Source organism: Bufo gargarizans, chromosome 1 (genome assembly GCF_014858855.1).
Source record: "Bufo gargarizans isolate SCDJY-AF-19 chromosome 1, ASM1485885v1, whole genome shotgun sequence".
Taxonomy (NCBI): domain Eukaryota; kingdom Metazoa; phylum Chordata; class Amphibia; order Anura; family Bufonidae; genus Bufo; species Bufo gargarizans.
The window spans coordinates 242,662,077-242,683,299 of record NC_058080.1 but is presented as its reverse complement, the minus strand read 5'-3'; the positions used below and the strand labels follow the sequence as shown (position 1 = coordinate 242,683,299).

General features: G+C 44.7%; 1 protein-coding gene across 1 annotated transcript in view; it reads left to right on the top strand.

Moving 5' to 3' along the window:
- The window catches only part of TSPAN5 (tetraspanin 5), a 205,394-nt gene that overhangs the window by 139,992 nt on the left and 44,179 nt on the right, over nt 1-21,223 (top strand). The window contains exon 4 of the mRNA XM_044302279.1: nt 6,019-6,189. Coding sequence (XP_044158214.1) covers nt 6,019-6,189 — 171 coding nt within the window. The remainder of the gene's footprint in view (nt 1-6,018; nt 6,190-21,223) is intronic.

Genomic DNA, 21,223 nt, shown 5'->3' with positions numbered 1-21,223 from the left:
ATACAGAATGCTAAGTAAATTAGGGATGTAGGGGTTAAAAAATAATACTGGGTCCGCTAATCCTGTCTACCAGAGCGAAATTTCACAATTGGTCGAGGATATGGGCAAGAGCATTGAGTTTGGCATGAACGCAGATATTTTGGGTTTCTGCATTTTTTGGGCACAGTTGTATGTTGTGCATTAAACCAGCTGTATTACAACCAGTGCCCCTCGACAAAATGGAGGCTGTAGTGAAGGCCCTCATGGAGACTAATCTGCAGTAGCGAGAGACAAACCTGCAGCAACGCGTGCCTAATAAGCAGCAGCAGGAGACCAACCAGTTGCTGCTACAGCACATGATGGCTTTAAAGACAGCAGGAGCAACCCCGAGCGTCCACGATGCCTGGAAAGCAGTCCGTGCCGTGATTCCTAAGATGACCCCCGCAGATGACATCGAAACCTACCTGGCGGTGTACGAGAAAGTGGCCATCAGGGAAAAGCTACCCCGTGACCAGTGGGCTGAAGTCGTTGCTCCGTTCCTGGCATCCGATTTCCAGCTGGTGTATTTCGACTTGCCGAACGATCAAGCGGCCGACTACCAGAAAGTCAAGAGTGACTGATACCCATGAGACAGGGGTAACCCTAGCAGAATGGCCCGGCTCAGGGGGAGACCAGAAACCTGAGACCGAAGGGCCCGTGCTAGGGGTGACCGCCACTTCAGTGGAAGAGGGGGAGACAACCTCGCTAAGTGTGATCGTGGGAGACGTAGAGGACTTGCCGCCTGGCTCTGAATTGGCATACCTCAATGTCTCCGGGGATAATTTTGGTACCGCCCAAGGTCGGGACCCAACCCTATCCCGCGCCTGGGAAAATGTGTTAATAGTAGATTGTGAACCACAACAACCTGGGGCAGCTTCAGTGTTTCCCCGTTTTGCGGTTCATCAGGATATGTTGTATCGGGTAATCCAACTACGGGGTGAGTCTATTGAACAGTTGGTGGTCCCCAAGGCTTATCACAAGCTTGTGTTAGATCTAGCCCACCAACACGTTCTCGGGGGTCACCTGGGGCTGCATTAAACTCAGGATAGTATTCTACAGCGGTTTTACAGACCCAGCATATTCAAAGAAGTGGAAGAGTTTTGTAAGTCTTGCCCAACCTGCCAGATAACTAGCCCCCAGCCACATTTCCGTAGTCCCCTAGTACCTCTCCCGATTATCGAAGTACCGTTTGACCGAATAACTATGGCCCTCATAGGTCCAGTACCGAAGTCCGCCAGAGGGCATCAACACATCTTAGTCATTCTAGACTACGCCACTCGGTACCCGGAGGCGGAGACACTGCGACATACCTCTGCCAAACTCATAGCTAAGGAGTTAATGGAGATGTTTTCCCGAGTAGGACTACCTAAAGAGGTTTTGACCGACCAAGGGACCCAGGTTTTGACCGACCAAGGTGATGAGGGAACTCTGTAAGTTGCTGCACATAAAACAACTACGGACGTCCGTTTACCATATGCAAACGGACAGTGTGGTAGAAAGTTTTAACCAAGCATTAAAAAATATGTTTAAAAAGGTAGTGTCTAAAGATGGGAAGGACTGGGACCTCCTTCTGCTTTATCTCATGTTCGCAGTGTGAATGGTACCCCAGGCTTCTAGTGGGTTCTCACCCTTCGAACTGCTATATGGCAGACACCCTCGCGGTCTCTTAGACGTGTCCCAATAGGCGTGGGAACAACAACCCACTCCACATAAAAATGTCATTGAGTACGTTAGCCAGATGCAAGATCGGATAGAGACAGTGTTAGCTTTTGTTAGGGAGCATATGGAGGCAGGGCAGCTCAGCGAGCCCAGAATCGGCAGGCTTGGGTCCGGATCTTTAACCCGGGTGATCGGGTTTTGGTTCTGGTGCCGACTGTGGACAGTAAGTTCCTGGCTTGGTGAGAGGGGCTCTACGAGGTACTCGAGAAAATTGGAGATGTGAACTACAAGGTACACCAGCCAGGGCGGTGAAACCCAGAGCAGGTTTACCATGTGGATTTACTCAAACCGTGGAAAGATAGGGAAACCTGTACAGAGGACAGCTGGGTTTTTTAGGAGAAGAGGTACCGGCCCCTCTGTCTGGTGCAAAAGAGGCGGCTGCCACAGTAAAAATTGCTGACAGCCTCTTCTCTAAACAGACTCAGGAGGCCAGGGAGTTTGTTAGTCGGAACACGGATGTGTTCTCGGACCTCCCTGGACACTTCCATAATCCAGCATGACATTGTCACTGAGCCCCAGGCAAAAGTCTGATTAAAATCATACCGGGTGCCCGAGGCTCGGCGACAAGCCATATCCGAGGAGGTGCAGCTAATGTTGCAGCTAGACGTCTTTGAGGAGTCAAAAAGTGAGTGGGCCAATCCTATAGTATTGATACCCAAGCCGGACGGGATGTTACAGTTTTGTAAAGACTTTCGAAAACTTAGCGAGGTTTCCAAATTCGATGCGTATACCATGCCCCGGGTGGATGAGCTCAGCGAGAGGTTAGGACAAGCCCGGAATTTTTCTGTTTTGGACCTCACCAAAGGGTACTGGCAGGTGCCCTTAACAGAGGCTGCCAAAGAGCAAACTGTCTTCATCATGCCTGAGGGGCTGTATCACTATAAGGTCTTACTCCTTGGTCTGCATGGCGCCCCCGCCGGGGATGTGACACAGTGAGAGGTTTGGTATGGGAAAACAGGTAATTTTCCTCCCAGCATGTGCTGTTGGGCTGATTTACAGCCAGGTGAGGTCAAATACCGAACGGGATTATAAATGCCAGTCCGGGTTTTGGCAGAACCTGGCTGTCCTTAAATAGGCAGCTGGGCTCAGAAGCCAGGTCTCTGTGTTGGGATCTGGGAGCCTTGTGTTTGGATGAAGGCGTGAAAACAGGTTGGTACTGCTATCAGGACTGTTTGAGGCAGAATTGCCGCATGGTGTGAATTAACACCAACACCGCAAGGTGACTTTTTGTTTGAATACGACTGTTTGTTTTGTCACTTGCCTAAAGTGTGAATAAAACACTGAACTTTTTGATCCAAAGAACTTGTTGTTGCCTTTATAGTGCGTCCGCTAATCCTGTCTACCAGAGAGAGTCCCCACAATATATATATATATATATATATATATATATATAAAATCTCAGACGATCAGATTTATAGTGCTTTATTTTTTTACATAACTCGGACAGCCTATTTAAGGAAAAGTGGCATGTAATCCTCTTTTTTGTTTTTTGCTTATTGTAACTATCTGCAGAGTCCTGTAATTGCACACACACCTGATCAATCAGCAAAAAAGTATTTGGTATGAACATTTCATACTAGTCCTTAGTGTCTACAGGGAGTGCAGAATTATTAGGCAAGTTGTATTTTTGAGGATTAATTTTATTATTGAACAACAACCATGTTCTCAATGAACCCAAAAAACTCATTAATATCAAAGCTGAATATTTTTGGAAGTAGTTTTTAGTTTGTTTTTAGTTTTAGCTATTTTAGGGGGATATCTATGTGTGCAGGTGACTATTACTGTGCATAATTATTAGGCAACTTAACAAAAAACAAATATATACCCATTTCAATTATTTATTTTTACTAGTGAAACCAATATAACATCTCAACATTCACAAATATACATTTCTGACATTCTTTCTTTGCAAGGACACTCAAAAGCCTGCCATCCATGGATTCTGTCAGTGTTTTGATCTGTTCACCATCAACATTGCGTGCAGCAGCAACCACAGCCTCCCAGACACTGTTCAGAGAGATGTACTGTTTTCCCTCCTTGTAAATCTCACATTTGATGATGGACCACAGGTTCTCAATGGGGTTCAGATCAGGTGAACAAGGAGGCCATGTCATTAGATTTTCTTCTTTTATACCCTTTCTTGCCAGCCACGCTGTGGAGTACTTGGACGCGTGTGATGGAGCATTGTGCTGCATGGAAATCATGTTTTTCTTGAAGGATGCAGACTTCTTCCTGTACCACTGCTTGAAGAAGGTGTCTTCCAGAAACTGGCAGCAGGACTGGGAGTTGAGCTTGACTCCATCCTCAACCCGAAAAGGCCCCACAAGCTCATCTTTGATGATACCAGCCCAAACCAGTACTCCACCTCCACCTTGCTGGCGTCTGAGTCGGACTGGAGCTCTCTGCCTTTTACCAATCCAGCCACGGGCCCATCCATCTGGCCCATCAAGACTCACTCATTTCATCAGTCCATAAAACCTTAGAAAAATCAGTCTTGAGATATTTCTTGGCCCAGTCTTGACGTTTCAGCTTGTGTGTCTTGTTCAGTGGTGGTCGTCTTTCAGCCTTTCTCACCTTGGCCATGTCTCTGAGTATTGCACACCTTGTGCTTTTAGGCACTCCAGTGATGTTGCAGCTCTGAAATATGGCCAAACTGGTGGCAAGTGGCATCTTGGCAGCTGCACGCTTGACTTTTCTCAGTTCATGGGCAGTTATTTTGCGCCTTGGTTTTTCCACACGCTTCTTGCGACCCTGTTGACTATTTTGAATGAAACGCTTGATTGTTCGATGATCACGCTTCAGAAGCTTTGCAATTTTAAGAGTGCTGCATCCCTCTGCAAGATATCTCACTATTTTTGCCTTTTCTGAGCCTGTCAAGTCCTTCTTTTGACCCATTTTGCCAAAGGAAAGGAAGTTGCCTAATAATTATGCACACCTGATATAGGGTGTTGATGTCATTAGACCACACCCCTTCTCATTACAGAGATGCACATCACCTAATATGCTTAATTGGTAGTAGGCTTTCGAGCCTATACAGCTTGGAGTAAGACAACATGCATAAAGGAAGAGGATGATGTGGTCAAAATACTTATTTGCCTAATAATTCTGCACTCCCTGTATAGGATATATATGCTGGGAGAGCGGAGAGGGAGGAGAAGGCATCATGTGACAGTCCAAATACCCCAGCCTAGATGTTAAAGGAAACCTGTCACCAGGACATAACAGAGCTGGAGCGCCGAAATCTCGCGATGCGCGAGCTAGCGCATGCACAGTGTCAGCATCAGCACAGGGAACGAACTACGCATGCGCTAGCTCGCGCATCGCGAGATTTCGGCGCTCCACCTCTGTGACGTCAGCCAGCAAGGAGGAGATTCGGAGGACGCGGGGCGGTGCTGCGCTCAGAAAATTTGACTCATCTCCGGACTCAGGACTCATATCAGGTTCATTTGCATATGGATCAAAACATTTTTTTAACACAATAAAAGCACAGAGAGCTATGGGGACTTGGTAATGCAGATGTGCTAGTGTCCCCAGCTCTATGCACAAAATCCAGGTGACAGGTTCCCTTTAAAGTGAGAAAGGACAGGGCTCAGAGCACAGCACAGCTCTCCACCTCTACACTCACCCACTCAGCACATTATAGAGAAGATTTGCAGGGGAACAAAAAGGCCTAAAATAAGCACGTGACAATTCCTCCACCTTAACCTCGGCGTGAGACTCATACAGTGAGAGAGGATGGGGACTAATAAGTGGAAGCATTTGAGTGCTCACAGCACGGCTCTCCACCTCCACACTCATCCAGCCAGCATAGTCACAGACAAGATTCACAGAAAAGATGTACGGGGAAGAAAAGGCCTAAAATATGCAGGTTACACACAATATTTTTGTCTGCACATTATATACATGTTCAGCTGCCTAAGATAGGATAGGATAGAATCTGAACGTTTAAGAGCATTTATCACTCCTTTGTTTGTCTTCATCAACCACACAGACTGAATGAAGCTTGATGGCCACTCCATTCAAACACTGCATATGACTGTGGTGAGGAATAATGGGGGACTCAAGACACCAGCAATCATACATTTATTACCTGTCCTATGAATAGGAGATAAATGTTTTTAGTTAGAATACCCCTTGAAGCAAAGAAGCATACAATTGTACCAGTTCTGTAACATGCAATAATAGCACCAAGTCCGCGCAGTTCAGCCTGTAAGAAGCAATGTAATAAATACGTTTTTCATTTAGATAGCCGTAATTACTCTTTTTCTACTTTCTTTACAGTTTTCAGTTTTCTTGGGAATTATTTTCTTCTTGGAGCTCACGGCTGGCGTCCTCGCATTTGTCTTTAAAGACTGGATTAAGGATCAGCTGTATATATTTATCAACAGCAACATCAAAGCATACAGAGATGATATCGACCTGCAAAACCTCATTGACTTCACACAGGAATACGTATGTAACAGCATGTGGTATAGTAAATGTTTATGATGCCCAGAATAATACCAAATAAAAAATACTGTATTTCCTGCACCATAAATCACACCAGACCATAAGTTCTAGAGGAGGCAAAATAAGAAAATATCATTTTTCATCGGGCCTCAGATCAGACTCCCAATCTCCATCAGACCTCACTTCGGAGATCCAGCACCCTCCTCCTCCAGCACTTCACTGTGACCTGACGTCGCAAAGTGTCATGTCATATCAAAAAGAATACTTATAGTAGATATGATGGATGTACAACACGTATAAATTAATTAGGACATTTTAGAAGGGAAAAAAAAGTGCTTCTAAAATTACTTTTAAATTAGACTTAGGGGTAACAGGGCAAATACCCTAAAGATAAACAAAAGAAAAACAGGCTCTCGCCTATCAAAACAGAATAATAACTGGTTTCATTGCAGGGCTGATGCGGGAAACAATAGGTATGTCTGGGGTAGCAAAGTTGAGCCTCAGGGTAGAGATTTTATCCCTATTTTGGCCCTATTGTGTAGTCTCTGCCCATGGAAGCCCCCTGATGGTGGAGGCCCCCTGTCCCCGTGCCTAAAGCCTGAACCCTGGTAAAACCCTACATTAATGTATCCAATATGTACATGTTCGTATGGGTACAGGAATCAACCCTATACGCATATATAAACAGTGAAAACTCTAATGCGTTTTCCCCGCGTCATCAGGGGGGTGATAATAATAAATATTCGTAGGGATTAATATAATGATGTAAAAAAGATGATACACAATTGATAAGGTACTTATCTCCCTGAGTTCACATGTGGGATCACACTGCGTCCTGACTCTGTACACTCTCAGGACACAGCTGTCACGGATGGTGTTGCAGAAAACTAGAAGACACAAATGAAGATCCGACTGACTTGATCCAAAACTAAGGAACAGAAGGGTAAGCCCTGTAACAGCCCTAGCACTCTCCCTTACTGCTCAGCCTATGCAAAAATCTCTATGGTAGATAATTGTATACCGTCGTTCCTTGACTGTATGACACCTGAACACCCTATAATAGTGAGGGGACACGACCACCGGCTCCCTACACTTAATACGGAGGGAGTCAGGGTCACCTAGGATCAAGACCACAGGAAAGGGACAGACTTATCTTGTGGATGCAGCAGTAGCAGCTTCTAGCATTAGCACAGTCCAGGAAGTTGTATAAACTGCAAAGTGAGATAGTATGGGGAGGAGATATATAAGGATGCAATCACCGCTAATAGATGACAGCTGGGAGAGGGAGGAGAGATGTCAAAGCGAAAGCAAAACAAGAGAAGATCATGCAGGAGGTACTGAAGAACGTCTATCAGAACTTCTCAGAGATCTGGTGGTGACAACAGCACAGTGCGGTGCCTAGAGAGGACCAGCGAGCAGTGAGTAAAGCCAGCACCTGCTATAGTCACCGCTCCTCAGTGCTACTGTACTAATTTACATTATAAGATAGAGTGCTATTTTTCCCCTACTTTTGGTGGAAAAATCTTATAGTGCGAGAAATACATAATTATAAGATCATATGTTTGAAAAGTCAGACAACTGCCCTTTTACCTCTGTTCCAAAATATTCTGCATTTGAAATCACTGGCCTTACACTTTGCAGCTGGTTTGCAGACAAATATTGTATTTACCCTCATCATTGCAGCACTGAGTCATATCTTCTTTTCAATGTTCATAGCTGTATGTGTGCTGTCAGTGTTTTGATGCACAAATACATAAACCCTTTCACGCCCGATGACGCTTCTTATAGCAGACACCAGCGGCTCATGTCTGCAACCGGCAGTACTGCCGATCGCGGACATTTTAACCCCTCAGATGCCGTGGTCAATTCTGAGCGCCCTGAAAACCGAAAGTGCATGCTTTCGGTTATGCTCCGGCTCCCCCGTGTGGTGATCGGAGGAGCCGGAGCTTGTGTGCAGCAGCCCTTTTCTTTGTGAATGACAGGAGGCTGCTGCATAGTTGCCTGTATTAGGGCTCCATAGGAAAGTTGTAAAATCATCATAGATTCCAATGCAAGTGCATTGGAGTCTATGATGATAGCAATCAGATGATTGATTGTTATAGTTCCCTATAAAAAAAAGTGTAAAAATAAATAAATTAAAAAAACATAAAAATTCTAATCCCCCCCCTTTTCCCAAAATAAAAATGAAAGAACTAAACAAACAAAAAATAAAAATAAACATCCTGGGTGTCCTGATGTGCGGAAACGCCCATAGTATAAAAACATATTCCCCACATGGCAAACAGCAAAACGGAAAAAAGCGTCCAAATGGCCGATTCGCCGTTTTTTTGTTGCTTCATCTTCTACAAAAAATGTATTAAAAAGTCATACACACCCCAGAATGGTATCAATAAAAAGTTCAGATTGCCCGCAAAAAAATTTGCCCCATACAGTTCCGTATACATAATTACAAAAAAGTTATAGGGGTCAAAATATGGCGACAAAAAAAAACAGATTTTTTTCCCCCACTTTTAAAAAAAAAAAAATTAAAATCAAAACGCAAGAAAAAATATACATATAAGGTATCGCCAGATTCATACTGACCTGTATAATAACTGGTCAGTTTTATCGCACATCGAACGTCTTAAATAAAAAACCCGTAAAACTGTGGTCGAATTGCTTTATTTTTTGCAATTTCAACCCTTTTGGAATTTTTTTCCCGCTTCCCACTACATGAAATGCAATATTAAATGGTGGCTTTGGAAAGTACAACTTGTCCCACAAAAAACAAGCCCTCATATGGCCATGTGAACAGAAAGTAAAAAAGTCTGGGAAGGCAGGGAGCGCAAAATCAAAACGGAAAAAAAAAACAAAAAAAAAAAACTCCAGGCCTGAAAGGGTTAAATAAATTTAGAATATATATGGAAAATTGTGGCACTGTCCACCAAGTAGAGAAAAATCTATACCCATTGCACATTAAAAGGATTCTGTCAGCAGTTTTGACAGTGTTAAACTGCTGACAGCATTTGGTAGGGTCTGGGGAGAGTGGTACAAACATACATTTTTGTGATGCTTTTATTATCAGGAGTAGTAAGAATATGAACTTTTATTCTGCCAGATTTTGTTCTAGCAAGTGCTTAGGGTGGAGCTTCTCTGTGAAGTGCTCTCTACTATCTGTGATGTGCTACCTAAAACCCTTACCCCTCTGCTCTGAGTGACAGCTGTAGTGGTCTCCTCATTGGATGCTACAGTAGTCACGGAATGTAGAAGGGAGGGGCTGTGAAGCATCTCAGTGCAGAGTACGCTATACAGGAGGTATGTTTCTTCTGCGTTCAGCAGCACCTACCTAGTGCTGTCAGCTGTTGAAAACTGGTGACAGACTCTCTTTAAGAATATATATAAGAAGTTAATAATCAGACCTATGAATGGACTATGATAGCTTTAGTGAATCCAGGTTTATTACATTCAGGAACCTCTCAAAGTATTTGCCTTTGTAAAGTAAATGAAGCCTAATATAGAGATGCCACTCACAAATCAGGGTCACTCACTTTAGGTGCTGCAGTGCCCATACACAATGACAGGTACTTTGACCCACTGATTCTACTTTAATTCTCATTTGTATTGTTGGTGTTTTTATTATATATTTCTCCAATGTACTGTAATTTTTAGGGGGGAAAAATAAAAAAACTGGGAAGGCAAAGTAAAATATGCTTGCTAAGATTTGACATGACTTCTCTTTCTAAACCATGCACTGGGGAATTGCATAAACATAGACCTCTGGGCTTGTCAAATGTGCAACAAGAAAGACTCTTCTATTGCACAGCAGGATAGAAACGAAGTGCACTATGTAGCAGTAGAAGCTTTAGGAAACCAGAAAATAGGACAGGGAAAATAATTCTTACTTGACATACAGTAGGTTGTGGAAAGGGACACTGACAATACACTAGACGGGCACTAGACATGCCTGGCCAAATAAAGTACAGTGGGCAATTTTAAATACTTATTAATTAATTGATCAAGTAAGCTGTTCATCCATTACATCTGAGTGCACCCAGGACTGTAGTCTACACAGGAAATGCCAGTTAGTTAGTGTAAGGGCACTGCCAGCGTTCTAAAGGTGGTTACCAGTACAATCCGTATCATCTAAACATCTATAAGACCAAACAACAGCCATTATTAAAGCTGACCAGTCCAGTAAGGCCAGCAGTGAAGACAGGAGGTACACCATTGTTCCTCATCACACTTTACATAGTTACATGGTTGGTAAGGATGGAAAAAGTCCAGCCTATAATCCTGCTGTGTTCATCCAGACTAAGGCAGACCCCCTATAAGACGAATACCAATTGCCCCATATTAAGGGGGAAACATTCCTTCTCGACTCGACAAATTTGCCAGTCAGAGATGCCTAGAGGGGTTGAGAGGTCTGGATCTCACTACACAATACACTCTTGCATTTGCATATATTACATATTGGTAAGGCTGCTCAGCCAAGATGGCATATCATAGGCAGGATCAAATCATTACCATCTATTGCAGAGCAATGTAGTGTGTAGTGAGGCCCTGCACCCTCAAGCCCCTAGGCGGCTCTGTAAGTGGTGGCAACCAGTCTTCATCACATTCTCAGACACATTGTTGGCGGCCATTTTAAATAATTTTAAGAAAAACTGTGGATATATTTAATACTTAAGTGTAGCATGCACTGTATTCACGTGGCTCCCAAGTGTCCCTCTTTTGGACAGACAGTCCCTCTCTTTGGTCCTTTAATGTCCCTCTTTTTACCTAGGAAATAAATGTGCATTAATATATTTACTAAATTGTGCCTTAATAAACTATCTGTATGGTTTCCACCTGTATATTACACCTCAGCTTCATTATTTAGTGCAATATGGACCTTAAAATATCTATGATCAGATGATTTATATGTCAAAAGGGATATTGAAGTACAGGAAGAAAAAAAATATATATAATAGCCCCAGGAGCTGCACATACTGTAAAAACAAAACCAAAAAAAATCTACTTCTACTCATCTCGCTGATCCCCACTGCAGTTCTGAAGGTGTCAGACCCTTGCTGCACCTCACTTCCTGCTACTTTCTTGAAATGACTGTAGAGGCTGTTCAGTCAGTCAATAGCTTCAGCAATGACCTGCTTCAGACAGTGATTGGATTTTTCACAAAATGCTGTAAGGTTCCCTCTTTCACCATCCTCTATGACACTTTATGTGTTACAATGGACCAGCTTCATCCAGGGATAATGAATGTCACAATGGCCCAGCACTCTCCATGGACAATGAACACAACACTGCTTGTGTCACAATGGTTTAGCGTCTTCCAAGGCCAATGGACGGAACACTGCTCAAGTCACAATAATCAAGCACCTTCCCAGGACAATTTTCGGAACACTGCAAATCACAATGGAACAGCATCCAGGGATGATGGTTGCAATGGATGCAACACTGCCCATGTCAGAATGAGCCAGCATTCCCCAGGGACAATGTTTTGAACACTGCTCATGTCACAATAGACCAGCATCCTCTAGGGACAATGGATGGAACATTGCACGTGTTACAATATACCAGTATCCTCTAGGGACAATGGAAGAAACACTGCGTGTGTCACAATGGTCCAGCATCTTCCAAAAACAATTGACGGAACACTGCGCGTGTCACAATAGGCCAGCATACTCCTCGGACAACGATGAAATATGTGCGTGTCACAATGGACCATCATCATCCAGGGATAATAGACAGAATACTGCCTGTATCACAATGAACCAGCATTCTTCAGGGGCAATGCTTGAAACACTATGCGTGTCACAATGGGCCAGCATCTTCAAAGGACAACTGACAGAACACTGCATGTGTCACAATGGGCCAGCATCCTCCAAGGACAATGGAGGGAACAGTGTGCATGTCACAGTGGGCCAAAGTTCTTCAGGGACAATGCTCGTCAGAACACTGCGTGAGACAATGACCTAGTGTTTTGGATCTGGTCAATATAATAGGTAGGTTGATGTACTGCTCCAAATTAGTAGATATCGTCTTTACATGCACGGAGGGATTAAGCAAAGACACACACGCTGGGGTCAAAGCAAAATCTCTAGTTTATTGTAAGTGTTCACACAGAATATATTCCCCCCTCCCCTGTTAGAAGTGACTAAATATAAGGTGAATTTTTATTGGTTATTGGGAAATAATAGCAAGCATTTAATGGGTTAATCTTTTACTTCTGTTCCATCAGGCTGACTTAAGATATCAGCTTCATAGCGCAGCTCCGCAACCCCCTCACTGTACCTAGGACCTTGGAATACACTCCTTCCCCCTCCCATCTTCAAGATAATAGAAAAGCTGTGTGCGCCTGATACATCCAGGAAGCATGATTTTTCTACTAAGCGGTGTCTAAGCAGTGTAACACAAGTGTATATAGAACAAGCAAATATCCATACTGTTTCAGTAGTCCATAACAGTCCCCCCTTGGAAACTTGATTGTAGGCTATCCCTACCTAACGAATCCACTGGGCAAACCCTTCGTATCCTCTTCACCTGCAGTGGCGACAACTTATCTCTAATAGTTAAGCTCCTGGTTTCAGGGCTTATGGTACTACCCCGGGATTCATCTTACCCTATCTATGCACGGCATCATAGCTGGGAGGGGGAACCGTGTTGAATGGCGTTTCCTTTTGTTCTTCCTCATCGTAGAAAAGCATGATAGGTTGCTCATCAGTTTTCTTCAATCTTTTTGAAAGGCGGGTCACACAAGTAAGAACAAGCTTAATTACCATGTATATCACCAATAGTATTAGGGCTACCTGTAATATTCCTTGGACAATTCCCATGAGCCAACCACCAATACCTTTAAACTGGTTGGCGGGGTTAAGGAAGGAGAAGGTATCGGACAACATGTATCTTTATCAGCTTCATGTGCGTCCAGCCATTTATCCCTTAGATCTGCCATTTTCTCTAGACCCACCTTAACTTGCAAATTACCCTGCAGGTCTATGTAATGGCAACAAGCGGATCCCACAACCTGGCACTTAGTCTAGAACTAATGTGTGTTGGTTGGTGACAATGATCAACTGGTTCTGCATGATGTTCGAGGTATTCATAAGTCTCATCACTTTCCATATTTGATCGTCTAGGGCTCAAGTGCGGCTCTAGCGGTGGAGATGGGAATCAGCTGCGCAGCCTAATAGAGAACCTAGTGCGCGCCACACTCAGCGTGTACCATGTTCTCTTCACTAGCACAGTGGAGAAGGAGGGAGTCCCTCCCTCTCCACTGTGACGCGGCTGCCGCTTCCACCAATGGGGAGATAGCAGGGAGGAGAAGGGTAGCGGCTGTGGCCACTGGACCACCAATGAATGTAATTAACACATTAATTCAAGTATAGGAAGCAGCGGGTGCCGGGAGCGGTATCACATACCTGGCACCAGGCTTCAATAACAGGCATCCGATCCGCCGCTGCCATGGTAAGCTCCCTGCTCATGTGTGTACTATGCACAGGGTAGCAGGGAGAGTGTGAATTCCTAGAGAGTATAGAGAGTATCAGGGTGAATAGGACAAGGGTTCTAGCCCCTAAGGGGGGCTAATAGTAAATAAATAAAAAAAATACTAAAAGTTAAAATCGCTCCCTTTCCCAATTTTACATTTAAAATTGACAAACAATAAAAAATTAACATATTACATATCGCCATGCCTGAAAAAGTGTGAACTATTAAAATATTAAAAAATATTTCGGATGCGGTGAACACCGTAACAGAAAAAAAATTCACAACTGCACGATGTATAGCTTGTGGCTCCTGGTAGTCATACCTTTTTTTTTTCTGGCTCTTTGTGTCTGTAAGGTTGGTCTAGATAATCAGTTGCTACCACCAAATGATCCCACATCTGCATTACCATGGGATATATGAAAAGGGTACTAAACAATTTATTGGGAATGCTCATTTCTACAACATGTGGCTTACCGTTTGGTCTGGGTATGTTATCTTTGGCCCTACGGTACAAGGTGTGTTTAGGAATAGCATTTATGTCAATTTCAGAGTGTGGTACTATAAAGGTGGCAGGAGAAAGCCCAACGATGGTGCACAGTCCTGTGACATTCTCGGATAATCATTTGTACGCTTTGTATATGTCCTCTGGAACTGCCACTGCTGTGCTATTGAATAATTGGGTAATTAATTTGGCTAATTGTTCCTTTTGCCATCTGATATCCTTTTAACTGACCTTCGGTGGTGTTGGCTAATATACCTGTGATAAGGTCCTGTACAGTACGGTGGATACAGGGTAGGTCTTTTTCGTTCATGGCATCTACACCAATACACTGCACGTGGCTGTCTGTTTCTAAGTCATTGCAACCTGAGTGTATGTGTGGACTAAATGTCATGCCTTTTTGGTTTGTACTTTGAGACAATAACAGTGTGTCCAGCTAGGAAAACATGTGACATTAGCCCAGTATCCCTCTTGCCAGGGGGTAGAGCTATGATTTATCAAGGCTCCTGATCTGTTTATCATGAGCCATGGGGCATCTGCCCACCCTGCGACAGGCAAGGGCACTTCCCTGTCCTTGTCTTTACTGGATTTAACTGGGTATATGGGTCAAAGTCATGCTAAGTAGGTGGATCCTCATGGCTTATTGTTCCAGGGTCATCAGGACGGCCTTTACTTTTTTACAATGTGAGGCGTGGATTCAGGTGGATCTTCCTTCGAGTTTCTGCTTCTGATGTGTTTCTTGACTACCACCCACTCTCCAGGTTTCAGAGTGTGGCTTCCGTCTAGGGAGTCAGGATCTGGAATGGAAGTGAGAACTTATATATATTATATGTTAGACAAGTGTTTGCTCAATGCTATCACATATTTTGCAACAGATTCATAATGCATTTGTAGTTGTTGCAGAAAATACTGTCCCATTCTTAGCCCTGTCCCAAATAGGATCTCGAATGGGGTCGGTAAGGGGTATGAAATGCTCAGTGTGACCCTACCATCTTCCAGACCTCTTGGGTTAGACTAGCAATGAATGCTAGGCCCTGATCACTCTCAATGACCTCAGGTACCCCGAACCTACAAACAGTTTCCTGCATTCGTTTCTTAGCAGTGGTGGTTGCTGTATAGTTTCGGACGAGGTAGGCTTCTGGCCACCCAGAGAACATATCTATCACTACTAGCACATATTGAAACCCTTGGCACATTGGCATCTGGAGGTGTTCGATTTGGATCCTTTAGAATGGGTACAGAGCTCTGGAAAGGCACTTGGTGGGCGTGGGTTTAGTCCTGCCTGGGTTGCACTTGGCACAAATGAGGCAAGACTGGTTATGTCTTACCAGGACTGGGGTGATTCCTGGGGCCACCCATATTTTGTGAATTATTTCTTTCATGATGGTTTTGGATTGGTAGGTGGGCCCATGGGCTATTAAGGGATAGAGGGCTCTGGGTAGGCACACTCTCTTTCCTTGTGTCCAGATTCTTCTTCGAGGGCTGACTCTTTCAGCCAGGTTTCCTTTTCCATGGGAGTGGCCTTTTTCTGCATTTGTTTCAGTAGGTCCCATGTGACTTTTTTTTGTTCCAGGTTTTTCTGTGCTACCATAATCTGGTCTGACTGGATTCTTTCCTCATCCACTGCTGCTTTCTTGGCTGATTGGTCAGCTAGGGCGTTTCCACTGGCCTCAGAGGTGTCAGCTCGAGTATGGGCCTTTACCTTGATCACTGCCACTTGGGTGGGCAGGAGTACTGCTGCCATTAGAGCCGCTACTGCTGAAGCATTCTTGATTGGGGTTCCTGCGGTTGTGATGTAATCCCAGGCTTTCCATATTACTCCAAAGTCATGAACCACTCCAAAGGAATATCTAGAGTCTTTTGCCATGAGGCAGGCTTCAGTGAGGGCAATGAGTTCAGCCTCCTGTGCTGACTAGTCTGGGTGCAATTGTCTTGCACACAGCAGCTTATGCTCACTAGTGACCGCCATGCCTCTATTGAACTTCCATTTGTCATGGGCATACCTTGAGCCATCCACAAAGAGAGTCCATTGTGGGTTTGTCAGAGGAGGTAAGTTCTAGACTTGACAGCGGCGAATCAATGGATGTTGTATATCTGGACTTCTCCAAAGCATTTGACACTGTACCAAATAAAATGTTAGTATATAAAATGAGAATGCTCGGACTGGGAGAAAATGTCTGTATGTGGGTAAGTAACTGGCTGAGTGATAGAAAACAGAGGGTGGTTATTAACAGTACACACTCAGATTGGGTCACTGTCACTAGTGGAGTACCTCAGGGGTCAGTATTGGGCCCTATTCTCTTCAATATATTTATTAATGATCTTGTAGAAGTATTGCACAGTAAAATATAAATTTTCGCAGATGACACTAAAGTGTGTAAAGTAACACTGAAGAGGACAGTATACTACTACAGAGGGATCTGGATAGATTGGAGGCTTGGGCAGATAATTGGCAAATGTAAATTGGCAAATGTAAAGTTATGCACATCGGAAGGAATAATGCAAGTCATCCATACATACTAAATGGTAAAACACTCGGTAACACTGACATGGAAAAGGATCTAGGAATTTTAATAAACAGCAAACTAAGCTGCAAAAACCAGGGTCAGGCAGCTGCTGCCAAGGCCAATAAGATAATGGGTTGCATCAAAAGGGGCAAGATGCCCGTGATGAGAACATAGTCCTACCACTTTACAGATCATTAGTCAGACCACACATGGAGTACTGTGTACAGTTCTGGTTTCCTGTGAACAAGGCAGACATAGCAGAGCTGGAGTAATAACTGGAATGGGGCAACTACAGTACCCTGAAAGATGATCAAAATTAGGGTTATTCACTTTAGAAAAAAGACGACTGAGGGTAGATCTAATTACTATGTATAAATATATCAGGGGTCAGTACAGAGATCTATCCCATCATCTATTTATCCCCAGGACTGTGACTGTGACGAGGGGACATCCTCTGCGTCTGGAGGAAAGAAGGTTTTTACACAAACATAGAAGAGGATTCTTTACGGTAAGAGCAGTGAGACTATGGAACTCTCTGCCTGAGGAGGTGGTGATGGTGAGTACAATAAGAGAATTAAAGAGGGACCTGGATGAATTTCTGGAGTGTAATAATATTATAGGCTATAGCTACTAGAGAGGGGTCGTTGATCCAGGGAGTTATTCTGACTGCCTGATTGGAGTCGGGAAGGAATTCTTTATTCCCCTAAAGTGGGGAAAATTGGCTTCTACCTCAGTTTTTCTTTTCCTTCCTCTGGATCAACTTGCAGGATGACAAGCCGGACTGGATGGACAAATGTCCTTTTTCTGCCTTATGTACTATGTTACTATGAGTGTCTTGGACTGATGGCGGTGCCCCCACTTCAGCTTCCATCATTGTGATGCAATCATGATCTTGTTCCTTGTAAAGAGAATCGGTTGAGGTCCATAGTTGTTCTTCCTGAAGATCCTCTTCAGCATGTAGATTCTTTAGAATCTGCATCTCCAGTATACTCCCCCCTTGGAAGAGTAAGGAGTGCAGCAGGGTTGAGGATGTGGCATCTCTGAATGATGACATTATCTGGCAGGAGCAGACTACACTGGAGTCGGAGGTGGCGCTGTGCAGTGAGGTGTTTAGGTTGAGTCTGCTGGAGGATGGCAGAAATGTCATGGGAAGCCAGAATAGTGAGAGGGTGACCAAGCACAACGTCAGATGTGACCTCCAGAAGAGAGTTGGCAGCATGGACTGCTCTGACACAGGAAGGGGCGGCTCTGGCTACGGGGTCAAGGCGCTTAGAATAGTAACTTAGGGGTCTATTGCGGCCACCATGAGTTTGAGTAAGGACTGCAGTTGCGTGGCCCTGGAGTTCCATGATATACAGTCGGAAAGGAAGGTTGTAGTTGGGGATGCCAAGAGAAGGGGCAGATGCAATGGCGGCATTCTATGACTGAAAGGCTTCTACAGCCTCCATTGTCATCTGGAAAGGTGTAGTAGCATTGCGGGGTATGCAGTTGTATAGGGGCCGCATTAGGACTGAAGCATCAGGGATCCAGTGTCTGCAATAGGAGATGAGGCCCAGAAAGGTTTGCAGCTGATGAGGGGTGTCCAGGAGTTGGATGTCTGAGATGGCCTGTTTCCTGGCATCAGTGAGGTGCTTGCTACTTTGAGAGATGCAATGACCTAGGAAGACAACTTTGGGGAGACACGGCTGCAATTTGGCTTCTGAGACTCGACAGCCAGCTGGGTAAAGGGGCGTGTTACAGGGAGAGGTAGTGATTTTGATTGCCCCATTCAGCAGGAGGGCCTGCACTTGGAGTGTAATAGCATCCTGTTCATATTGCTCTTTGTATGGCAGGACCTTGGGGTATTTCAGGGTAATAGTGACTAGTGGGACATTGAGGCGTCCGATATCCTGGGGTCCTTTGGCCCAGAGGGTATCGGGAATGAGGTGCAAAATGGTTTGCAGCGAATCACCTAGCTCATATGAATCAGTGACCTGAAGAGCTGTTAATGCCATGAGGAGGCTGAAGAAAATCAGAGACTAACAGATTGAAGGGGCATGTTTGGCTGACAACAAATTGCGACATGACTCCTGCTGGAAGCTGGAGCTAGGGGGTTTTGGTCCGGGAGAATCCAGGGGAAGTAACTGAGAGTGGCTTGGTAACGGGGTTATGCTGCACGACCCCTTCTAGTCCAGAACAGGGTAATTGAATGTCAGTGAGACAGGAAGGAGGTACGGGAGTCTCACATAAAACACTGCGTGCTGCACCAGGTCTACAAGGAATGAGAGTTCCTTCCCTGCCACCTCGAGTTTGACTTAAGGGGCGGGACTGACAGGAGGGGCGGAGACTGGCATACATGGACCCTTCCTGCACTGGTTTGCCAGCGTCCTATTGCGATGAAGGAGGCGGAGTGCCCCCCTATCACTGTTGATTGGTTGGCCACAGATGTCTGCTACGACAGTTTCGTTTGTGTTCGGGCTTGCTGCACCCATAACAGACACAAGGTGACAAGCGTACTTCACCATCTTTTCCTGACATTACGGCTATCACAGAATCACAAGTTTTCTTTGTGTTACTTTCCAAGCCCTTTGTAATTTACTTCAAGATTTCCAGGGTCAGGGATGTCCACTCAGGATGACAGGTCACAAGGGCTTAGTTTTTCTCTGGTCGCAGACCAGGAATCTGAGGTGTACATTCTGACTGAAACCCTTTTCATGATTGAGGCAGGAGGTGGATTGCTAGGGGCCATAAACGTGCCGTCTGGATTTATCATGGGAGGATCAGGGCTGTAGGAGATTAATGGTCCAGCCGTGGGCGTCGGCTGGGAATAAGATGGCGCCGAAGCAGGCACGGGGGGGGGGGAGACATGCTTGGGGTGTACAGGGGTGTGACTATGTGGGCGTGGAGCACCACAGGCAAAACATGTCTCTTGGGAGGTGGGATTTTGCTGATAAATACATTACAGACCCACCCACCTCCTTTCTTCTCAGAGCCATTTTAGGGAGGTGGCTGGCCCAAGATTGCCAGGTTTACAATAATATCTGCCACTAGCTTCATCAAGATTTTGCTCTCCTCCCGTCAGTTCAAATTCCTTGCTACAGTCCAGCCACACACTAGGACTGTATCCACTAACTTCTTATCTTCTAATTTACCTTTCTTTTCTGTCAGCAAAGTTTGCCATGTTGGTACCACCTTTACATATACTATATCCTTTCTCTAGCTTGCTCAGACTTTTCACAAATCGTTTTCCTCTCCTGTCCGCCACGTACTGCTCAGGTGAGCAGTAACCCTTTGGGACACTTGTGTTATGTCCCATCGTCTCTCGCACCTACTGGAGCCATCTATGGATATCTGTATAGAGTAATCACTGGACCTCATGCGACTTTGAGTCCCGGCCGAGCACACTTTGGGCTGTCGCGGACCGCTCTCCCCCTTCTGTAATCAATGGGATTAGTAGAACTACAGGTAACAGCACACTACTAGTCAATTGCACAAAGATATACGTAAATATTGAATAAAAATAGTGGCTTGGTGGCCATACTTAGTGCAAAAGCAGCTAGAAGCTCTTTGTGCATATAATTGATTAAACATATGTCGAGCCCATCTACCAGACAAGGTGGCTTCTAATCAGATGGGGCCTACTCTAACATGCCTCTCCTGGGCTTACAGCCTACAATCTGGGCAAAGTAGCACCCAGCTATATCCTATACATGCCTCTCCCAGGCTTTCAGCCTGCAATATGGGCAAGGTAGGATACAGCTGTACAATCTATCTAATTAAAAGCACATGGTAAATGGGCAGGAGGTGCATGGTTAAAACTCACCACCAGGGTGCGCCACCAAGTATGGCCACCAATCCGCTATTTTTATTCAATATTTACGTATATCTTTGTGCAATTGACTAGCAGTGTGCTGTTACCTGTAGTTCTACTAATCCCATTGTGTTTCAGCCATGGTAGCGTGCACCTGCATTCCCAAATTTACTTATTATGGAGGTGCTGGTTCGTTTTGTTTTTCTTCCCTTCTGTAATCAAGTCAGACAACTGGGCTGCACTCCGATACATGCAAATAGGAGAACTTTCTGTGTCTCAGTCAGTGATATTTTTCAACAGAGTTTTCACAGTTTTTAACACAGTACATCAAGACTTTAAAACACATGGGGTTCTTTCTTTCATGCCTTCAAGGATGCCCCAAGCTGACACGGCACCCCTCACTCAGACAGGCCCGGATGGACTACACCAAAGGACACATGGAGGTAAGATAAGACAGTTTTCTTACCTCTTATCATGGGCCTGCAGTCCTGGTGTCCGTTAGTGAGGTCCTCCTCGTCTGGTCATCGGGGTTGCTGGATCAGGGGATCCTATCCTCGAGCCCCACGTTGGGCGCCAACTGTTTTGGATCTGGTCAGGATATCAGGTAGGTTGATGTACTGCTCCAAATTAGTAGATATTATATTTAGATGCACAGAGGAATTAAGCAAAGACACACACACTGGGGTGATGACTAAATGTGGTGCATTTTTATTGGTTACTGGGAAATGATTGCAAGCATTTAATGGGTTAATCTTACACTTCTTTTCCATCAGGCTG